Consider the following 20,171-nt stretch of genomic DNA (forward strand, 5'->3'; position numbering starts at 1 on the left):
TGGAATAACACTTTGGACCAATGGGATTACAGATACATGATACTTCAGGGGAGGGTTACAGGTGCGGAATAAACTATACATTTTTGAGGGTTGAGACAGAACATTTTATCTGACCCTTGGATCTGTCTGTGGGTCAAAAAAGGGAGTTACCTTCCACTAGCTATACCACTGTTCCCCAGTTGCTTCGCAACCAAGGACCAAAATCTAAAGCTTGTTCTCATCTCAATTTCACTCACAGTCTCTGTATTCTCCAAATCCTTTGCCAGGCAATCATATTTATAAGGCTTTCTCATTTGATCTTTCCCTACACCTTGTTCTCATTCTGAGCCATTTAATAAAACATTTAACAAAACCAGCATCTTCATTTGTAAAGTAGCCTAATTCGTATCAGAGCTTACTGGATGTTCCAGATGGCTTGCCTGTGAGGTGTTTACGAAAGAAAGCTTGGATCTGCTGCCAGGCATCTATCTGTGCCTCACAGTGTGCCTTGGGCTCCCCTCCCCACATCACAGGCTTGCCAAGTAGCGAGTGCATTGAGGCTGCACACATTGGGAAAAAGGGAGGTTCAATGTAGTGTCCTGCTCCAGGATAACAGACTATCTCAGGCTTTTCTTTCCCATGTGCTTGCAAACGTTTGCTCCCCTCAACTGCAAAGAATTCACTTTTCTAGTTGTGATCATCCTGGCCAACAATGAACAAGAAGCAACACTCAGCCTTCTCCAAAGGGATAAAGCTTTGCTGGTCAGGCCCTTCCAGTGGGCTGTTCAATGCATCAATAATATCAGCAATCCCAGACTTGCCGACCTTGATGCGTTTTGGATTGATACCAAGGGGTGGAATGATGATGTCCTTGTAGCGGAGCACCGCACCCACATTTGCCACCGAGCCATTGATAAGGGCAGTGGCTGTGATGCCCTTTAGGAAGGAGGCCATAGAGACACACAGGTCACCCCCCTTTGAGTGTCCAAGCAAACCAATTCCTGGACCTTTAACCTGGAGGTGAAAGAAGAGAAACCACAATCAATGAACCATGGCATGCCGCTTCTTTAATATGATGCTGTGTTTGCAGCTCTGTCTGTCCCAAATTTGGACCCCACATACAGACATCTGAGGTCCTGTGTGCAGGGCCCATGTCTGAGGGATCCTAGGCACTGTTCTGTGCTTGATTTATGATGCTATGCCCTACTGAGACTGTGGCATCTTCCTAACAAAGCTACAAGGTTGAGTGCTGAAGCGGAGTACAGCTGTGCTTGCAAACGTGCAGTCTCAGATTACAATGGAGTTGAGAGAAGAAGAGGGAAAGAACAGGGGAGGCCTCCTCTACAGTTGCTTTCTTTCAGTGCAAAGTGCTCAAAGTCAGCAATGACTATGCTGTTGTCATCACTTATGTTAATGTATTTCTTATATTCAAGGTTCCCCTATTAAGAAGCTGATGTGGGGTAGCAGGCTCCACATGAGCTGCTCTTCCATTTCTCTAGAATGTTTGGTATCTAACTCACAGGAAATAGTCTGAGGTAGCTTACTCATTAAAATTTATCTTCAAAATATAACCTATTAAAACCATTTTTCTAGAAAAATTGTACAGTCCCCTGGCGTCAATCTAGACTAGATTACCTTCATTTTCTTTTACACAAGGCAAATTGACTAGAAAAGGAAAGTTAAATGACCTTACTGGGTGCTGAAATCCTGTAAGGATACTGGAAGAAGGTTAGCTAATACCACAACTCTTCAATATCCAAAGACTCTCAGGGGCAAATAGGCTCTGAGACAGCATCAGAATCTAACACCTTCTGTGTCTTATCACCAGTCTAACAGGCTTCAAACCCACTGACTTTGAAATATGGGAAGGGGGAAATTAGAAAATATGGCTGAAACTTTGCAACACATTAAAAAAACATGAAGGTGTTAATGGGAGGCAATGGTCCTGTACTGCTCTCAAGGAGAAAAAATGCAGGGGGAAGCAATTTTCAGATTTTTTTTGGGCAGAGAGGTGGCATGAGCAGTTAAGGTTAAGGTGACTAAAAAGCAGTCAAGACCTTTAACAACTACTCATCTTTCTGAGGTTGAGGAAGGTTTTTATTATCATTCTCTAGAGAAACCAAGTGTTGGTTTTTTGCAGTTCTAGCTACTTTCACTCACAGCTACTTATAAAAAGATGCAGAATTGAGTAGGGTTCTCTTCCAAGAGGTGCTGAATTAGAAGGATCCCTATGTACACAAATAGCTACTAAAACCCACACTTATGAAATACCAACATTTGGAGTGATTTTAACAGCTTATAAAATACACAGCATCAAATGTGTATTGGTAGACTTCCTTGAGTTTCCTTGGTTTCCCTGAGAACTGGATCACAAAAAGCTATCATATGCTCCACAGCTGAAAAGGACATTTAGTTCTGAAGGACATTCTACAGAGCATAAATCTAAAATCCCCACTGCAAGTCCAGTAAACCTCCAGAAAACTAGTACCCTAGTTATGACACTGGGTTGAATGGAGTAGAAATGTGACCAACGTATCACTGTTTCACTTGGCCATTTCAAAAGGAAGAGCTGGAATAGTCTGCCAGAGAGCCATTGTAGTGGGAGTTAAAGATATAAAACAATAACAGCCAACTTAACAGAGATGTTATTTTAAGTTCAGCAGCTCTGCCCCAGTCTGACAGGAACCTAACTAATCAGAGTTCACTGTAGTGGGAGTCAATGAACAAACCAACCTGGGTGTGTTGTAACATATAGTTTACAGCTTCTTCAAAATATTCCAGATGGAATTCCTTCATCGCTTTGGGGAGATCTTCATAGCTGTAGAAAGCCAGAGCCAGCACAGCAAAGCCGTGGTTGGCCAGCAGGCATGCCCTGTATTCAGGGAGTCCTCCTCCAGCTCCATACAAGTCAATAATTCCTGGAAAGGGGCCACTTCCTGAGAGAGACCACATAACAGGACACATTAACCCACAATTTTTAATTTATATTCCAAATTCATAGGCCTGGAAATGTGTTTTAAAAAAAACTACAGCAGCAGGATGGTATTAACGGTCCTAAATTACTGTGACAGTTTTAATGAAATGGCTACATTGCTTCAAGATTAAACAAACTAGCACAAATTAGCAGGTCTACTAATTTTAGATAACATGTTTTAGATAACATCAGGAAACAGGCAGCTGAAAGAGAAGGGATCTTTTGACAGTCATAATTAGTACTCTGTATCATGTAAATTCACTGCAAATGTATTAAGCTCTGCTTCAAAAATACCCAGCAGGCTTCTCCTTAGTGCATTTCTCAGATGGCTGAACCAAAAAATGTGGGACTCAGATTCAGTCAAAGAAAGAAACTGAGAGTTTCTAGCCAGGCAGAAGCCTGGGAAAGAGCTGGAGAAGAATGTAAATAATTCTTAATCTCTCTTGTTTTTCACGTTGTTTATAGTTAAGTTCTATCACTCTGCATCAAGCACTTTGCACCAATGCTCTGGATTGTTTTCACTTCAGAACCAATGGAGTTGGTCTTCACGAAGCTCTGTATAAAAGAGCAGTGTATTTTGAATAAATCGGAGTTTACTCTCACAGCCTTCTGGTTAGTCTTCTCATTGCCGTCCTGCCTCGACAATGACAATTTCAGCGTAATGCACTTCAGTCATTTATTCTGGGATTAAAAGAAGGAAGTATTTGAAACCAGCCTTGCTTACCTGGTAAGGGAAGCATTAAGTTAGGTTCATCATGGGACAGGGACTGAAGTCCAGAGCTGAGAAGGATTGCTGCAAAGTACTAACCAAGTATGGAAAGGAGGAGGCCAAGAGGGAGACTTCCATTCCTGCTCTGGAGAGAGGGTGAGGTTTCCCTCAGGTGTCTGCAGACTAACATCAAATGTGTTTAACAAGCAAGAACAAGAAATTCACCACCAGCCTCAAGGAAACAGATCAAGTCAGAGCCCAGGACACTGGCTGGCACAGCACATATGATTTTAGCACTGTCATGAAAGAGTTATCTGGGACAGGCAGGAAAGAAAGGGGAGAGGGGAAGGCACATGATACATAGAAGAGCTCCTTGGGGCTCCAGGGACATGCTTGGTGAAAACCTATGTATCACGAGGAGAAGGAAAGGTAGGATGTGCTGGGGGTGTGGCTATTACAGAACCAAGGGAATGCAAGACATGAGGTTTCCTACAGAAAACTAGCAGAAATCTCGACATCTGATGGAAGGACAATCCAGCATTTGTCAGGCAATCTGAAAACCTCACAGGCCCTTTTCATTATTCTCTGACAAAAATACTGCCAGGGCAAGTCTCTCCAATGTTTTCCTTGACCTGCACACAAGCAGGGAAGAACTGGGGACAAATGTGGCAGCAAAACGCAACTTGGGCTACAGCAATTAGGACATTACAAAGTTCAGGATGTGTGGAAAGGCTGGAAAGGGAAGCCACAGACTTAAACTCCACAGTTTAGGAAAGCATCTTCCACTTACTCAAAAGAATTACCACCTGATTTTCCTAGAAAGCAGCCAGATAGAGGAAAGGTGCCTTGAAAACTGTCTGACTTCACCTCCCATGGCATTTGGGAACAAAAAGTGTACTGCGATCAATGCCTTCATGTCCAATAGAAGTCAGTTAAACAGACACACGTGCTTCACCACATGAGGCTGCTCTGTGTGAGGAGCAGGACCAGCAGACCCAAGCTGGTCGGGCCGATCAGGCCACGCCTTGAGAAGTGTCCAGTCCCTACAGGTGAGACGCATCTCCCCCTTGTCCTCTGCCTGGTACGGGGCGCCAGGGGAGCCTGGAGGCGGTCTGGCTCCGGGCCTGCGACTGCGGGGCCAAAAGTAGAGGCAGCAATGTGGGGGAAGGAGCCCGGCACGGCCGGTACTCACCAGTGGGCAGGAAAAGCGTGGCCCGGATCCTCCCTTCTCGCACCGGGACTCTCCGCACCCCGTCCCGCAGGAACGCCCGCTCGTGCTGCGCCTGGGCCAGGAGCCGCCCGCGGCGCTCCCCGTGGCCCTCAAACACCTCCAGCTGCAGGAGGAAGGGGCTCTGCACGTCCCGCTTGACGAGCCGCCAGAAAGGCTTCTGGGGCTGCATAGCCCAGAGCAGCCCCATGGGCTCCAGGCCGGAGAAGCTGCCTCCCGGCAGCGCAGGAGAGCGGGCGAGGTCCAGCTCCCCGTCGTCGCCCGCCTGGTAGTGGGCACTGGCCTGGAAGAGCTCTCCGGTCTCGTCCCGCAAGGACGTCCGCAGAGTGACCTGCTGCCGCGGGCCGAGGCCCTGCACGGCGATGGCCAGCGGCTCATCGAAGAGGCTGCGGGCGGCGGGCGACAGGCGGATGGAGGGGGCCACGGAGGAGAGTCCCCGGGCGGGGGCTGTCCCGGGGCTCCACGCGGGGCTGCGGCCCCGTGGGGCTGCGGGCGCGGCGCCGAGCCAGGGCAGCCGCCCCTGCCAGGCGCTGGAGCTGGCCCGGCACAGGGAGCGGGCGCTGACCTGTCCCATAGCTCCGGGTCGCTCCCGCCCCTGGGGGCGGTTTCTCAGGCAGATCCTCGCAGAACTTGGGCCGGGCTCGGGCCTGGAGTGCCGCTGGCACGCCCGGCGGGGTGGAGCGGGACGGCATGTCCCTTGTCCCGCCCGCCTGCTTTCCTCCTGGCTGTCTGCCGATTTCCGTGCCTCCCTACTTCCCTGCATGCCTGCCTCCTCGCCTCCTCTCCTGTCTTCTCCCCCGCTGCCTTCCCCGGCTGTGGGAGGCTTCATCCAAAGGCTACCGAGTCCTTGAAACCCGTCTGGGCCTCGGCGAGCTCCTCGGTGTCCCCCTGAGCTCTCCCGGGCCGGGCGGGGGCTGCGGGCAGGAGACACGGGGAGAAGACGAGCCACCGAGCAGAATAGCAGTCGGAATTCACTGGAGAGGGAAGGGCCTGTGTGGGACAGACCGTACAGAGATGGGACAGGTTTGCACGGCACGGTCGAGCTGTGCCGTGCCACTCAGCCAAGGGACTGCAGCAAGGGCCAGCTCCAGCCGAGGCAGAGAGAAGCCACATCGGTACTTGCTCACCATTGCTTCTTTTCTCCTTGCCGGCTCTGCTTCTCTGTTCGTTATGCCAAGGCATGGGAAAGGTGGGTTATGTCTCCTCCAGGCTCTGCCCAGCCTAGGCAGCCACACAGGCAGGTATATTAGGAAGGATGGTCAAGGTGGTCAGGGGTGCAGGAGCAAAAAAAGGAGGAGCACTTTCACAGACTATTTAGGTAGGTCAGGAAACGTGGCTCTTCTAGTAATTGTGCAAGGATTTAAAAAACAGGGTCATTCAGTACATCTTAGGCAGAGATGGATCTTCTGATCCAAAAGGAACTGCAGAGGGAGAGCTGTTTCCTGAAGCTCCCACTCTTCCTGGGAGATGCAGGCAGGGATGCCTCATGCTCTAAGCTCCTCCTCTCTGTCTTAGAGGTGTGGAAGAAGTGGAAACATCTAAGAGAATCTCAAGCATCACCCTAATTGGAAATATTAAGTGGTCAGAGATATCTGGAAATCTTTCATTCACCGTGGAAATTACCCTTTCTCTGCAAACAGGTGAGGTGTTCTGCCATCTGGCATTTGGGTATGTTGTCTGGTGTCTGGCACTGAATGTGTGGCAACTGCTCCTATTGTTGAGAACAACGCTCTGTGCCTTACACTACTGGATTTGATCATGGGCTTGACCATATGCGAGAACAGATGCTAAGGGAAAGGGTCTTGGAGGCTTCAGCAAAATTCCTTCTGCTCCATGCTTGGTGACACAAGAGCTGTGGAAGAAAGTGAAGGTAAGGGGGCTATGTGTCCATCTTCTATGGTCTCCTGTTCCCACTTGGGCAACCTTTGATCCCAAGTTGCTGCAAGCTTTCGTAAGCCTTCACCCTGGGATGAGAAAGTAGTCAAGTTGCAAACCCTACTTCTAACCAAAGCACAGCAAAAGACTCCATGGCTTTTAAATCTCAGTCTCTTTATTACAATTCTCATCCCAGTAACAAAGACTGAAATGTTCCACATCATGTAGGAGAAGATAAAAATGGCTGTAAGTTCAAGAGAAAGTTTTTTGCATGATATCTCAGGGCCAGAAGTATCCACAAGCCAGAGCACTTCCTTCGGAAGAGAAGCTGGAAAGAAGGCACAAAAGGCAAACAACCTTTCCCAAGGCTTCACCAGAGACAGCCCAGCATCCTGGCCATAGCAGCTATTCTTACACACTTTCAGCAGCACAGAAATCAGGGACATTTCCATTGCAATGACACAGTCACCTGAAGAGCAGTGAAATCCCTGCTCCAAAACTGTCATTAGAGACAATTAGTATGACGTGAGGATAGCATATGCATGTAGAAACCACAATGACTTGGAAAGCACTGTCAAGTATTAAAGGAATAGAAACCACCCAAGAAATGTAACTGTGCATTTTGCACATGACCTGTTTTATCAAAGACTAATGCAAAGACCACCATTCCTTTTCTTGACACTTGACAACGAGGTTGAGAGGGGAACAGAAAAGGCAAACCCATTTATTTTCTGTGTTATGGATGTGCAAAGGTATGGAAGATATTGTAGTTGTACTGGTACAGCTGTGACAAGGTTTGACATGATAACTGTAGTAGAATTTATCAGATCTGGTTGTTCAAAGTTGTGTGCTGCTTGCACATTATTTGTTGCACATTAGTTGGCAATTAAATACTTTTTGAAAAATGCCTGGATCTGTGACCAAGCATGAACCTGAGCTTTAGAATAAGCCATGAGCTCCCCACCCAGGACTGCTTGCTTGTGGAAAACAGGGTGGCTTCCTATGTGGTACAAAGGGAAAAAGGGTGGGTCTATGCAGTGCCCTGTTCCAGGGTAGGAGAGAATCTGAAAATTTTCCTTCCCTTGAGCTTGCAGAAGCTTGCAGACTTCAGTAGCATAATACTCACTTTTGACAACCCGGTCGTCTTGGCCCACCATGAATAGAAATTGTGCCTCAGCTTTCTCTAGTGGGATCCGGCTTTGGTTGCCAGGGTCTTGAAAGGGATCATCGATGACTTCAGAATAATCAAGAAATTTGGAATTGGTGGCCTTGGCTTTGTGTTCATATAAGGTCACAGTGGGGATGATTTTATCCTTGTAAGAGAAAGGAATACATGTAGCAGCAACAGGGGCATTGATGGAAGCAACAGCCGTGATGTTCTTCAGGAAGGCAGCCATGGCAAGGGACACTTCACCTCCTTTGGAGAAACCGAGCAGGCCAACCCCTGGACCCTTCACCTGGGAGACAGGAGGAAATGCTCATCAGTGCTGAGCTGAAAAGCACAACAGCGGATACATTGAGGGCAAGATTGTCTAATGCTGAGAGTTTACAAAATGACATGAAGAAAGTCATAGCAATGAATCTTTTTCCTTCTGGAAATGACAGGCACACCCTCCCGCACCCCCTATACTTTCTCCTCACATTGTACTTCAAACCACTCGCAATCAGAATGTTCCCTGGTATGCTGAAATCAGCTAGGAGTGGGGGAAATGATTTCATCCATCTGGGGACAGCTTGTAGGTCACAGCTATGAATTATTAGTCTTAGACCCTGGCAGATTCTCTTTACTTTTTACTCTTGAAACTGTAGGAGGACATTTGTTGGCAACTCACGAAGGCTTTCTCCTTCACACACTTCCTACCTGGTTACATCTGATCTGTCTCTTGTGATGTTCCTCTGTCTTTCTGTCTCTCTTTCCACCCCTCTTCCAGTGCATATATACTTGCCCCTTCTCTTTCCTACAACTCAGACACCCAAAATCTTTGCAAAGGCCAGCCCTGCCAGGTGAGTATTTCTGCAGCTTCCTCCAAAGATGACTTGGGCAAAGTTAGTGGACTTTACAGAAGCGGTTCCTGGAAGCCAGAGGAAACGGGTGTTCCTACCTGTGGGTGCTGCAGCATATAGTTCACTGCCTCTTCAAAATATTCTAGGTGGAATTCCTTTGGTTCCTGGGGCAGATCATCAAATTGATAATAAGCCAGGGCGAGTGTGGCAAAGCCATGACTGGCCAGCAGGCTTGCTCTGGGCTCAAAAAGACCTCTTCCATATCCATGTATATCAATGATCCCTGGAAAGGTGTCTTCTCCTGGAGCAAACAAGACAAAGATCAGAATTGCCTGAAATTACTCCTTTCAGTGTTTCTCTAGTTTGGAATGCATCAAATGAGGCACCAAAGAGGAACTGGAGAAAAGCATCTTTTGGGGAAAAGACACTATCAGTCAGCTGTGCAGTGTCAGCACCTGAAAAAATTCTAGAATGTGTGGCAGAGGAAAAAAAGTGCACAATCAGAACCTCTTAGGAAAGGTGCAAACCTTTATTTGTTTTAGGAATCAGCAGTACTGTGCATAGTGCTTAGGGTCAACAGGCAGAGAGTCTTTGGTAAAAGAATCTTGTTCCAAATTCTCTTCCTGTAAGCAGCCCTGTAACAACAAGTGCTTCATGTACCACTATAAGAATCCTCAAGGTATCATGGTTTGATAGATGCAATGCAAACTAGAAACTGTAAGATTTTTTTGTTTGTATTGTGGCTTTTTAATATTTGGGATCCTTTGAAAAGCTGTAAGTCACCCAGACCATCACTTTTTTTCTTTTGCTAGTTATGTCTGGCAGCAATCAGTATCAAATTCTGCACAGGATGTCACAGGTATCTCAGTGGGTGATCAGCAGATCAGCAGATCTCTGTTTGGATCTTTCTTGGTCCAGGATGCTCTTTTCCTCATTCTGGGAGAATCCTGAACCTGTCCAGCCAGTGCAGGGAGAGAGAATGCTTTGCACGTTGTATTCCTTCAGCCTGATTGGTTTTGGGACTAAAACCTGCAGGAAAGCCTCAGAAGCCACAGACAAGAGAAGGTGACCCTGGACCTGTTGGGGAGTGGAGAAGACCTAGCTCACACCTACTTCTGGCTTGAGGACAGCCACAGGCCTGAGTGGGCTCATGCCTCCCACCCTTCGAGGATGCCTTTCTACCACAGCCTCACACCCTGCACCACAGTGGCCCATGCATCCACAGATAAGGCTGCAGGTGGAAGGTGGGAATGTGCTGTGGGGTGGGTGTCACAGAGATGAGGAGAGCACGAGCACAGCATCTGTTCACTCTCTGCCTTGGATCAAGGAGAGCCCTGCCATCAAAAGTGCTGCTGTGCTCTTCCTTTTTTTGGCTGTTTGCATGCAGGCAACAGCACATCTACTGGTGCTTCACAGGCTATGAGCACTCACAGCAGTGGCGGTGTGGCCAGGGGCCAGGAGTGCAGTTGTCTGTGGCCCATGGCTCAGCTGAGTGTGGCAGGGTTCTGTGGACTTGCACTGAACAAGCCCAGAGGAGGTGGTACAGCTGAACGAGGCCATGGGGGTGCTCAAGGGAGGTGCGACAGTACTGTAGCAAAAGTCCTTTGAGCTCTCGGCCTCTACATAGCCTTATGTCATTTGCTGAGGAGTATCCAACCACTGAACCTGAATGTGGAGATGTGTGGTGTAGAGAGCAGGCTCAGGAACTGAAAATCATGATGGGGTATCTCAGTGCAGGACAATTTGAGTGTGTTGAAATCATGGTTGTGAAACACGTCTCCAAATAGAACTAAGAGAAATACTGACTACAGATTGAGTTTACAGTCCTGCTAAATTGAAGCTTGTTTGTAGTGGCAGTAGGATAGGGATAAGTGCTTTTTATCTGATGCCTAGGAAACAACTCAAAGTGCCTATAAAGCAATTCAAAGTGCCAGGCAATGTGTGGCAAGGGCCACATTTTAAAACACAGGCAAAAGGTGGAGGACAGGGGACTCGGCGGAAATGCACTATCATTTGACTTACTGAAAGTGCCTCAGCTGAGGGGAAGTGAGACATTTTGGATATAGAGGGTATGCAGGTGGCTTCTTCCCTCTCCTAGTCAGCAGATGGGGTAGAGGTGAGGCAGGGGAGGGAGTCCTGGCTTAGTTGTGGGTGGGATGCTAAATGTGTGAAATCAGCCTTCCCACACCCTGGACTCTGCCAGGAAAGTCTTGGTGTAGCTAGCCAGAAGATGCTGGAGACAGGTGTTGTCTTGGGCAATCCTTACATCTCTGAAAGATGCTCTGCACCTTTTCCAGAGGAATTAGATAATTGTCTTTTCCTGCTTGAAAGATTTATTCCCTGTAAGTGTTCTTGAGCCCCTCCTCTTCCTTTTTCCACAAACTGGTGATAGTCGCCCCAATATGGTGGGCTATGGTCACCAAAGAGTTACTATAATTACTTGCTGTTGGGGGAGGAGAGAGAACCGAGAACCCTACCAGTGAGTAAGAATCACAGTGACTGTCACAGAGCCCTTCCCCACCACTGTATTCTGCAGCTTCTTGTCCAGCAGCTCTCCTGGCACATTCACATTCACTTGCCGTGAATTTATTAATGGTTGTTTTTTGGTTTTGTATTTTCTTTTTTTAAACTTCAAGGCCCAGGTAAAAATGGTTATTCCTTTCCCTTCTGCAACTGTGTCCTGGCACATGCATGGGCAGGTGAATTGGAAAGGATGGCCAGGCTGGTCAGTGGCATGGGAGAGGGAAGAGAAGGATGGGGGAAAGGACATGGGTCTTTAACAGACTCCTTCACAGAGGTCACGGAACAACTTCCACCAACCAAACACCGGTTTAGAGAGAGCAGGATGGCTGCAGCTGGGACTTACCAGTGGGCAGGAAAAGCGTCGCCCTGATCCTCCCTTCTCGCACCGGGACTCTCCGCACCCCGTCCCGCAGGAACGCCCGCTCGTGCTGCGCCTGGGCCAGGAGCCGCCCGCGGCGCTCCCCGTGGCCCTCAAACGCCTCCAGCTGCAGGAGGAAGGGGCTCTGCACGTCCCGCTTGACGAGCCGCCAGAAAGGCTTCTGGGGCTGCATAGCCCAGAGCAGCCCCATGGGCTCCAGGCCGGAGAAGCTGCCTCCCGGCAGCGCAGGAGAGCGGGCGAGGTCCAGCTCCCCGTCGTCGCCCGCCTGGTAGTGGGCACTGGCCTGGAAGAGCTCTCCGGTCTCGTCCCGCAAGGACGTCCGCAGAGTGACCTGCTGCCGCGGGCCGAGGCCCTGCACGGCGATGGCCAGCGGCTCATCGAAGAGGCTGCGGGCGGCGGGCGACAGGCGGATGGAGGGGGCCACGGAGGAGAGTCCCCGGGCGGGGGCTGTCCCGGGGCTCCACGCGGGGCTGCGGCCCCGTGGGGCTGCGGGCGCGGCGCCGAGCCAGGGCAGCCGCCCCTGCCAGGCGCTGGAGCTGGCCCGGCACAGGGAGCGGGCGCTGACTTGTCCCATAGCTCCGGAGTTCTTGAGTACACTGCGAGTTGTGTCTGCATTCAGGCTGAGGCTTCTTTTATAAATGCGGTTTCCCAAACACAGGCGGGGGTGGGGGGAATTTAAACAGGAGGGGTGTGGATCTACACGTACTGGGAGATGCCAGATTTGCCTGGAGCCACTGCTGCGTCCCTGTCAGCACCCACGGCAGGGCGGAATCATCACAGCTGATCCCCTGATACTGATGGAGTATCTCAGCTCAAAGAAGAGAAAGCTCCAGGGACACCTCATTACCACCTTTCAGTACCTGAAGGAGGCCTGTAAAATGGGGACAAATTTGTTAGTAGGGCAGCGGCTTTAAACTTTAAAAGACAGTTGATACAGATTAGACATCATGTAGAATTTTTTTGTGGGTAGTAAAACCCTGTCCCAGGTTTTCCAGAGAGGCAGTGGATGTCCCATGCCTGGAAGCATCCAAGACCAGGCTGGACAGGGCTCTGAGCAATCTGATCTAGTTGCTTATTCCAGGGGGGTTGGACTATATGACATTTAAGGTCCCTTTCAACCTGAAATATTCTATGATACTAAGATCTCCAAAAGGCAGCTGCTCTCTCCAGCTGTGGATGCTGTGCTTATCTGCTGTGGTCAAAGTTTTCTACAGCAGGCTTGCTGGACTGGACGCAGACACAGTTGCATCCCTCCTTCCTGGGTTTCTCCTGCAGGCTCTGTTTTTTTCCCTCAAACTCAGCCAAGCTGCAGGTCTGGGAACATCTCAGGCAGAGGCAGTCCCACGAGCCAGCACTGCTCTCCTGGAATCTCCTGGGTCATGTGGTCTTGCACCTTTTGTGCATGACAGCACCTGGCATTGCCATGAGCTACGCCAAGACTTTGTTCCTCCCTCCCTCCTGCTCTGTCACATTCTAAGCTCAAAGAGCCTTACCCATGCTAGGGCAGGCCCAGAGATGTCAGACAGTGCTGCTGAATCATGCTGGGCGAGGAAGGGCTACAATGGGGACACCAGGTGCTGAAAACGTGACAGGGCTGAGATGCAGCTTCTGGCTCTGAGGTTTGCCCTGTGTGTACCAAGCTGGCCTGAAGGACACCTGCAAAATGGAGAAACCCAGGACAACTGGTTCAGCTGGTGAAGGATGATGGTGTTCACAAAGGAGGTGGCAGCCCTCCAGGTCTGACAGAAATGGTGCTCCCTGGCCCCTGGTTTTGTCCTCACAAAGCAGTTGGGGGTGCTGGTGGCAGTTCATTGTATGCAGATGTTTTGGAGTGAGTGTGACTTTCCTGCTGAGGAGGGCAGGAGGCTCTCAGGGCCTTTCAACCAACAGGGCCCTTGATCTACCCTGGGATGGGAGAGTGGTCAAGATGCAAAACCTGCTTCTAACCAAACAACAAATGATTACACAGGTTTCAAATTTCAGACTCTTTATTGCAATTCTCACCCCAGTAACCAAGAAGGCAAACAACCTTTCGCAAAGTTTAACCAGAGATAGCCCAGCATCCTGGCCAAAGCAGCCACTCTTACACACTTCCAGCAGCACAGAAGTCAGAGACATTTCCATTGCGATGACGCAGTCACCAGAAGAGCATTTCCATGATGTTCTTCAGGAAGGCAGCCATGGCAAGGGACACTTCACCTCCTTTGGAGAAACCGAGCAGGCCAACCCCTGGACCCTTCACCTGGGAGACAGGAGGAAATGCTCATCAGTGCTGAGCTGAAAAGCACAACAGCTGATACATTGAGGGCAAGATTGTCTAATGCTGAGAGTTTCCAAAATGATATGAAGAAAGTCATAGCAATGAATCCTGTTCCTTCTGGAAATGTCAGGCACCTCCTACAGAAAATTTTTTTCTATTCCATGCAAAACATTCCCTCATCATAGCCAAGAGAGAGCAAGCACAAGGACACCTTTTGAGCTCTGGTTGCAAGAGAAAATAAGATTATTTAGAGCTAAAGTTGGAATGTTTTGATAGTGGGAGGCTGTAAGAAGAGACCGGGGTTTTCCTATATTGGACAGGGACAGTTTTAGCCAGCTCAGAAATGTATATGATGCTGCTCAAAGATGAGGGGGAGGTGTTTTTAATTTTCTTTTTATATCTCTCTGTCTAATCTGTTATTTATTGGCAATGATTTAAATTAATCTTCTCTAAGTTAAGTCTGTTTTGCCCATGATGTTGGGCAAAATATTGATGAATTACTCTCTGTCCTTATCTTGACCTGAAAGGTTTCTCTTCTTAGTTTCTCCACCTCTCCTGTTGCTAAAGAGGATTAAAAGAGTGGCTTGGCAGATATCCCAACAACCAGCCAAGGTCAACCCCCCACTGTTGGCTACCAGTAAAGGATTTTTTTCTTTATATTTTCTAGACTATGGGTTCACACATGGGCATGTGGTGACAATTCATGAAAGCTGCTTCAAAAAATGCAGGTGTCTCCTCTCAGTCACTCTGAGATGGAAGTATCTGAATAGCATCATGCTCTGCCCTTCCAGCACATATGTGTTTGATCCTTCCCCTTTCCTAGGTGAGCATTCTGGCAGGTGCTAGCTAAACAAGGTGAGTATTTCTGTATCTTTCTCCAAAGTGGCAAAGTGACAGGCACATGGGGGACTGCCAACTCCCCTCCCCACTTTTTGTGTCCCTGTAGATGTTGTGAAACTCAATGGTCCTTGTGTCCTTCAAAAAGATGCTGTTCCTATGCCCCAAGGGTCTGATTATGAGAGCAAATAAAGGCTTACTCTCTCAAAACCTTCCTATCCTGCTCAGCTCTGCTTGGAAAAATTGGCGGATATGTTCCCTGTACCTTCATTTGTGTTTCTGCACTGCTTGGAAGCCCATGAAGGAACCCTCAGCATGGTCCTTGCCTCACAGCATGCAGAACATTCCCTTTCAGCAGCCACGGTGTAGCCTCTGGAGGACACAATGCTGCCCCATGCCTTTGGTGCCTGTGCTGTGCTGCCTGTACAACGGGGCCTTCAGGCCTGCGCTGCCCTGCACAGAACCCAAGCTCCTCCTTACAGAGTAGACCACAGGCAGCTCCCACCCAGGACCTGAGGTAACACAGCTTATGCAGCCCTGCCCTTACTGAACAGCACAGAAAGACATTCCCTTGTAAACACTGTTTCTGTTTGACTGAAGATATGCTAAATGGAGCTGTTACCTTATACAATAATTTTACAATACCTTAAAAGATTGAAAGGGGACAATCTCTGCTCTGAACCACATCTCCGTGAAATGGGAAAATGCTTCTTTGCTTGGGGTTCTCAGTATCTAAAGGGATATGAGATTAGTGTTAGCTATAATACATGGCACTTTTAGATACCTTACAAAATATGAATGCTTTTCTTACTGGGATCAAAATGAATCACCACCTCCTAGTTAAAAAATTTAGTATACTCAGCAGGTCTCAGCAAGAAATACCTTTCTGCAGAAGGAGCAATGAAGAAAAGAGAAACTGTGCCTGGCTAGCCCTGCATAAATCTGTGAGGAGTACCTGTAAGGTTTCTAGCCTAGGTAATTTCCAGAGTTCAGTGAAAGGAAAAGCTAAGGAGAGTTTATGCTGTCTTTGGGTGGCATTAAAGTGCTCAAAAGAGACACGGGGGTGCTTGCAACCATTGCAGGCTGCATGAGCTCCTGGTGCAGCACAGCCCCAAGCAGCAAAGCTGCAGTGCTGGTGCCTGTGATTTCACGTAGAGCACACAGAGCAACCCAGGAAGGGCACTGAGACACAAGATATTTACCAGGGACATAAACGGTGGAGTAAGGATGGCTGACCCTCTGGTGAGGATGGATAGACAGGGTCAGAGGATGAGATTGGCAACAGCATTTCTGTCCAGCCACTAGTGCTTCACAGAGCCAAGAGGCCCCAAGGGCATCTCAGTATGATCTTGTGCAATTTTACACAGCTCAACTTTCAAGATTTAGCAAAAGCATACAGGCAAAAGAGGGAGGAATGGCTGGCAGTGTTGCAAGTGTGGGATCTTGGAGGATATAGTGTACACTTAAATCCCAAACAGTTAAGAGTATATGCATGCCATCTTGCAAAACCTGGATAACACAACAGCTCAGAGGAGCACAGTGTAATGCACCCTGCTCACTGTGGGTATATCTTCAGGAAGCTTTAAAGACAGAACATCTCTCACCTGCTGACTGCTATGATAAAATAGCATTGTGGAAAATGTTTCAACGGTTTGCCAGTATTTATGGGAACTGACCACACAGCCAGGCATATATTCATGTAACTTGATAGGTCCTAGAATGAAACTTTTTTCACTCAGCACAAAAAACCCCAAACATATAGGAGGGTACTCCACTTGCTTTGAAAGGACCAATAATTTCATTGCTAAGGGCTGCTGTGGGGAAACCAGTGGGGGAAGATATTTTATCTCTATTATTTGACTGAAAAGGAAGCAAGCGAGCCTGAAGCATTTCAAATGCAACAAATCACGTTTGCTTGAGAAACTCTTACTGCATCATTCAGTAAGGGCAGGGCCACATAGGTGGGTGTAATTGCTCAAACTGAGTGGGAGCTGCCTGCAGAACCCACTTTTAGGAAGAGTAAATGTGTGAATGTGTGACCAAGGGATTTTCACAACACAACACGAGTGTGCAGGCCACACCATATAATGCAGAATAGCCCAGCAAAGGCACACAGAATGGTGACCATCACCAAATATGCCTATGAACAGTATTTCCTGCATGCAGCTGAGCAGATTTAAAATGATTTAAAATACTGTGAAAACATGATGATTTAGAAGGCTACAAGGAAGTTCACAACCTTCCTGAAGTTACCTACGGTGTAGTAACATGGCTGGTGAAAAGAAGATAACCAATTCTCTTCTGTAGGCACTCAGCCCTGCAGAATTGCTCCTAGAGCAAATACTTATTTTAATCAGAACATTTGATTTCTCTACCCATGACAAGGCCCTTCTACCCCCAGACGAGATGCAGAGACTTGAACTGCTGATTCATATCTAGCAGAGAGAAGGCAAGACCAAGACAGAACATTTTCTAAACAAGTATACTTTTATTTTGTGAAAAAATAAGAGTTAGACTTTTGCCAGAGGCTTCTTCGTAGTCAGAATACCTTTCTCAAACAGAAGTGTAGCTAGAGAAATCTTTTCCTCCAAGGTTTCACATGGAAGGTTAGCTACACTTACATGATTTGGATAGGAAGACAGGAGAAATTCAATACTGTCTGTATACTCAGGATCTAGCTCAAGGAACTTAGGTTCTTCCTTATGATACACTCTTGAGTTTTCTGTAGTGTAGTACAGCATCACACCTGCTTCTTCATTACACAGTCTAACGATGCCATGACGGAGCAGGCGTACTTCAGTGTCTTTTGTTATCAGAATATCAACATTGCAGGGGCCTCCATCTTGCCACCGGGCCGGGAAGCCATAAACACTCTGCGCCTTTTCACTTTCAGTAAGCATGGGAGGAAGACAGTCATGAAGAAACGACTTGGCTCTCTGATCCACAGCAGCATCGATGGGTGCATAGTCAACAAGTTTCTTTATCAGGCTCTGCACCTTCTCCACAAAGGCTGTTCGTCGAGCATCGACTGTGTCTGAGTTAGCAACCCCCATGTACCGCAGGTAGTCCATGGGAAGCCCCCGTCGGTACTCCACGTCTTCCTCTAGGGCCATCTGCAGGGCAGCTGGGAGGAGCTTCTCCAGAAAGTCCCCCCAGGAATTCCTCTGGTAGGAAGACACAGTGATGTGGAGTGAATGTGCATCAGGGAGACAATCACCCTGGTGGATAAAGCCCCGGGGGAAGTACAGCAGGTCCCCGGCTTCCAGCACAGTCTCCAGCACAGGCTCACCGAGTTCGGGCTGCGTGAGGTTTGCGCTGGAGAACTGGGGCAGCACCTCAGCATCTGTTCGGGGCCTGTAGACACGCCAGTGCTTCTTCCCCTCCAGCTGCAGCACGAAGGCCTCGATGTCATCATAGTGGGGGGCAAAGCCCTGCGTACCCGGGGGCGTGAGGTAGGTGTTCGCCCCTGCCATGCTGCCAAAGTGCTCCTGCAGGATGGAGAGGAAGTGCCAGACGGTGGGGGAGAAGGCCTGCGGGCAGAGGAGGCGCAGGGAGCAGCCGTTCTGGTAGAAGTCCCACACGACGGCGGGCAGCGCTCTGCCGGAGGGGTTGTGCGTCTCCCGCACTCCCTCGGCATAGCTGGTCACATCCAGGTGGGTGCCGAAGTGAACCTCTCCTCCTCGCAGGGCGGCATCGAAGTCGGCCGTGGAGAAGAGCCCCGCGTAGTAGCCGGGGTCGCCCCGCCGCACCAGCAGCGGCGCCCGCTCCCAGTGCCGCCGCAAGAACTCCGCCGGCACCACCGGGGCCAGCAGCCAGCGGAAGAGCTCGGCCGCCCGCTGCCGGCTGTCCTCCAGCCGCGACAGCTGCCGCAGCAGCCCCGACACACCGCCGCCGTCCTCCCCCGCCGGCCGCGGGTCGCTCGGCATCGCCTTGGGGCCGCCCCGCGGTTTCGCGTCAGGCCCGGCGGCCGTCGCCTCGGCCCGAAGATCCACGGGGGCCTCCATGGGGGCCTCCACGGCGGCCTCCGCGGGGAGCTCCACGCGGCTCGCGGCTGGCGGCGGCGCCTCCGGCTCCGAGCCGCCGCCTCCAGCCCGGCCGCGCCTCAGGCGGGCCTTGGCCCGCTTGCGACCCGCGGGCAGCGGGGCCCCGCGGCGGCGCCGCTCCATCCGCCCGGCCCCCGCCACCCGGCGGTACACGGCGAGTGCCGAGAGCCGCCCCAGCTCACGCTGCCCCGCCGCCGCGGCCGCCATGGCTGCCCTGCCCCGCCCCGCGCCGTCGCTTCCGCCGGGAGCGCCCCGGGCACGGGGTGGAGCCCGCGCGTCTGCCGCCGGAAGGATGCGTGGTGCAGCGTGCGCCGGAATGTCTTCTCTTTTGGCTTCACCGCCGCTTAAAATGTGCTGGGTGTATTTGCCCCGCGGAAGAAAAAGAGAGGCGATTCCCCGTTGGTATAATGCAGGTCTGTTCCTTGGCTGGGAAGCTTCGTTCTGGAAGTACGCTCTAAGCACGTTCAGAAAGTTTTGGTTTTTTGGTTTTTTTGGTGGTTTTTTGTTCGTTTGTTTGTTTGTTTTTTCCCCGAAGGCATACCGTAAGGATATGCTTTTAGACAGCCTGGAATTACTTTGCAACGTAATGAATCTAGATGAGGTAACACTTATTTCGTAAGATCGTGTTGCACAAGGAATAGAAACCCAAAGTGAACGGAACCAATTCTTGTGTGCCATCCCCCCTCCCGTTTTCTTGTGCTTCTGATGGTGATGGCAACTGAAAGGCTGTCATCTCAAAAGAATCCCAAAAACCCAAAAGACTACCATGTCACATTGTTTGGTTTTTTTGTTTGTTTGTGGTGTTGTGGTGGTTTTTTTTGTTTTGTTCTGGTTTTTTTCCCAAATCCACTCACTGTCTGATAACCTGGGCAGACCATTGTTTCCTCCCCTTTTCTCTCGGAGGCTTTCCAGAAGGCCAACGTTAGTGCTGCTGGGCAGCCTGAGGGCTGCTCTGTGCTTCCAGGGGCTGCCGCTGCAGTATAGGAAGCTTTGCTAGAGGGGTAGAACAAGCCTCTGCTTGAGGCAAAGGTGAAAAACTGTAGGGGTTTGTATTGACAGACACTGTTTCTGACCAAGTTGTTGAAGCTTGAAGAAAATGCACTATGCAGTACTTTTGTGAGAAGAATTTGTGATGAACTGCAGTAATTCATGGGAATGAATTTTGCATGAGAATTTCATCTCCAGAGGCTGCTGTGAGTCTAAAGCACTTAACTGCAGCAATTACCAAGTGTGCCCAGGAACCCTCTGGTTCACGGGGTGTTATTAACTTCTCACAGGTACGAGTATCAGCTACACACATATGTTAAACAGCTAACACTCACAAGGCATGTGCAGATTTGCTGTGTGGGCTACTTAGCGT

General features: G+C 49.5%; 3 protein-coding genes and 1 long non-coding RNA gene across 4 annotated transcripts; all 4 read right to left on the minus strand.

The window, feature by feature from the left end:
* Positions 1–21: 21 nt before the first annotated feature.
* On the minus strand, positions 22–5,734 carry LOC100224870 (acyl-coenzyme A thioesterase 1). The gene is made up of 3 exons (XM_030274359.4): positions 4,855–5,734; positions 2,713–2,915; positions 22–993 (listed from the first exon to the last, which is right to left on the minus strand). Exons 1-3 carry the CDS (start codon positions 5,717–5,719, stop codon positions 667–669), a joined length of 1,395 nt encoding a protein of 464 aa, XP_030130219.4. The 5' UTR covers positions 5,720–5,734; the 3' UTR covers positions 22–666.
* A 1,184-nt stretch (positions 5,735–6,918) lies between these two features.
* Positions 6,919–12,301, minus strand: LOC100221946 (acyl-coenzyme A thioesterase 5-like). The gene is made up of 3 exons (XM_002199194.5): positions 11,636–12,301; positions 8,868–9,070; positions 6,919–8,222 (listed from the first exon to the last, which is right to left on the minus strand). Exons 1-3 carry the CDS (start codon positions 12,243–12,245, stop codon positions 7,641–7,643), a joined length of 1,395 nt encoding a protein of 464 aa, XP_002199230.5. The 5' UTR covers positions 12,246–12,301; the 3' UTR covers positions 6,919–7,640.
* Positions 12,302–13,641: 1,340 nt separating this feature from the next.
* LOC140684192 (uncharacterized) lies at positions 13,642–15,607 on the minus strand. The gene is made up of 2 exons (XR_012056120.1): positions 15,414–15,607; positions 13,642–13,913 (listed from the first exon to the last, which is right to left on the minus strand). It is a non-coding gene; the product is annotated as an uncharacterized lncRNA (long non-coding RNA).
* Positions 15,608–17,236: 1,629 nt separating this feature from the next.
* On the minus strand, positions 17,237–19,067 carry RIOX1 (ribosomal oxygenase 1). Its single transcript, XM_012574074.5, has one exon. It carries the CDS (start codon positions 19,016–19,018, stop codon positions 17,279–17,281), a length of 1,740 nt encoding a protein of 579 aa, XP_012429528.5. The 5' UTR covers positions 19,019–19,067; the 3' UTR covers positions 17,237–17,278.
* Positions 19,068–20,171: the final 1,104 nt, after the last annotated feature.

The sequence above is a fragment of the Taeniopygia guttata genome, chromosome 5, assembly GCF_048771995.1.
Source record: "Taeniopygia guttata chromosome 5, bTaeGut7.mat, whole genome shotgun sequence".
Taxonomy (NCBI): domain Eukaryota; kingdom Metazoa; phylum Chordata; class Aves; order Passeriformes; family Estrildidae; genus Taeniopygia; species Taeniopygia guttata.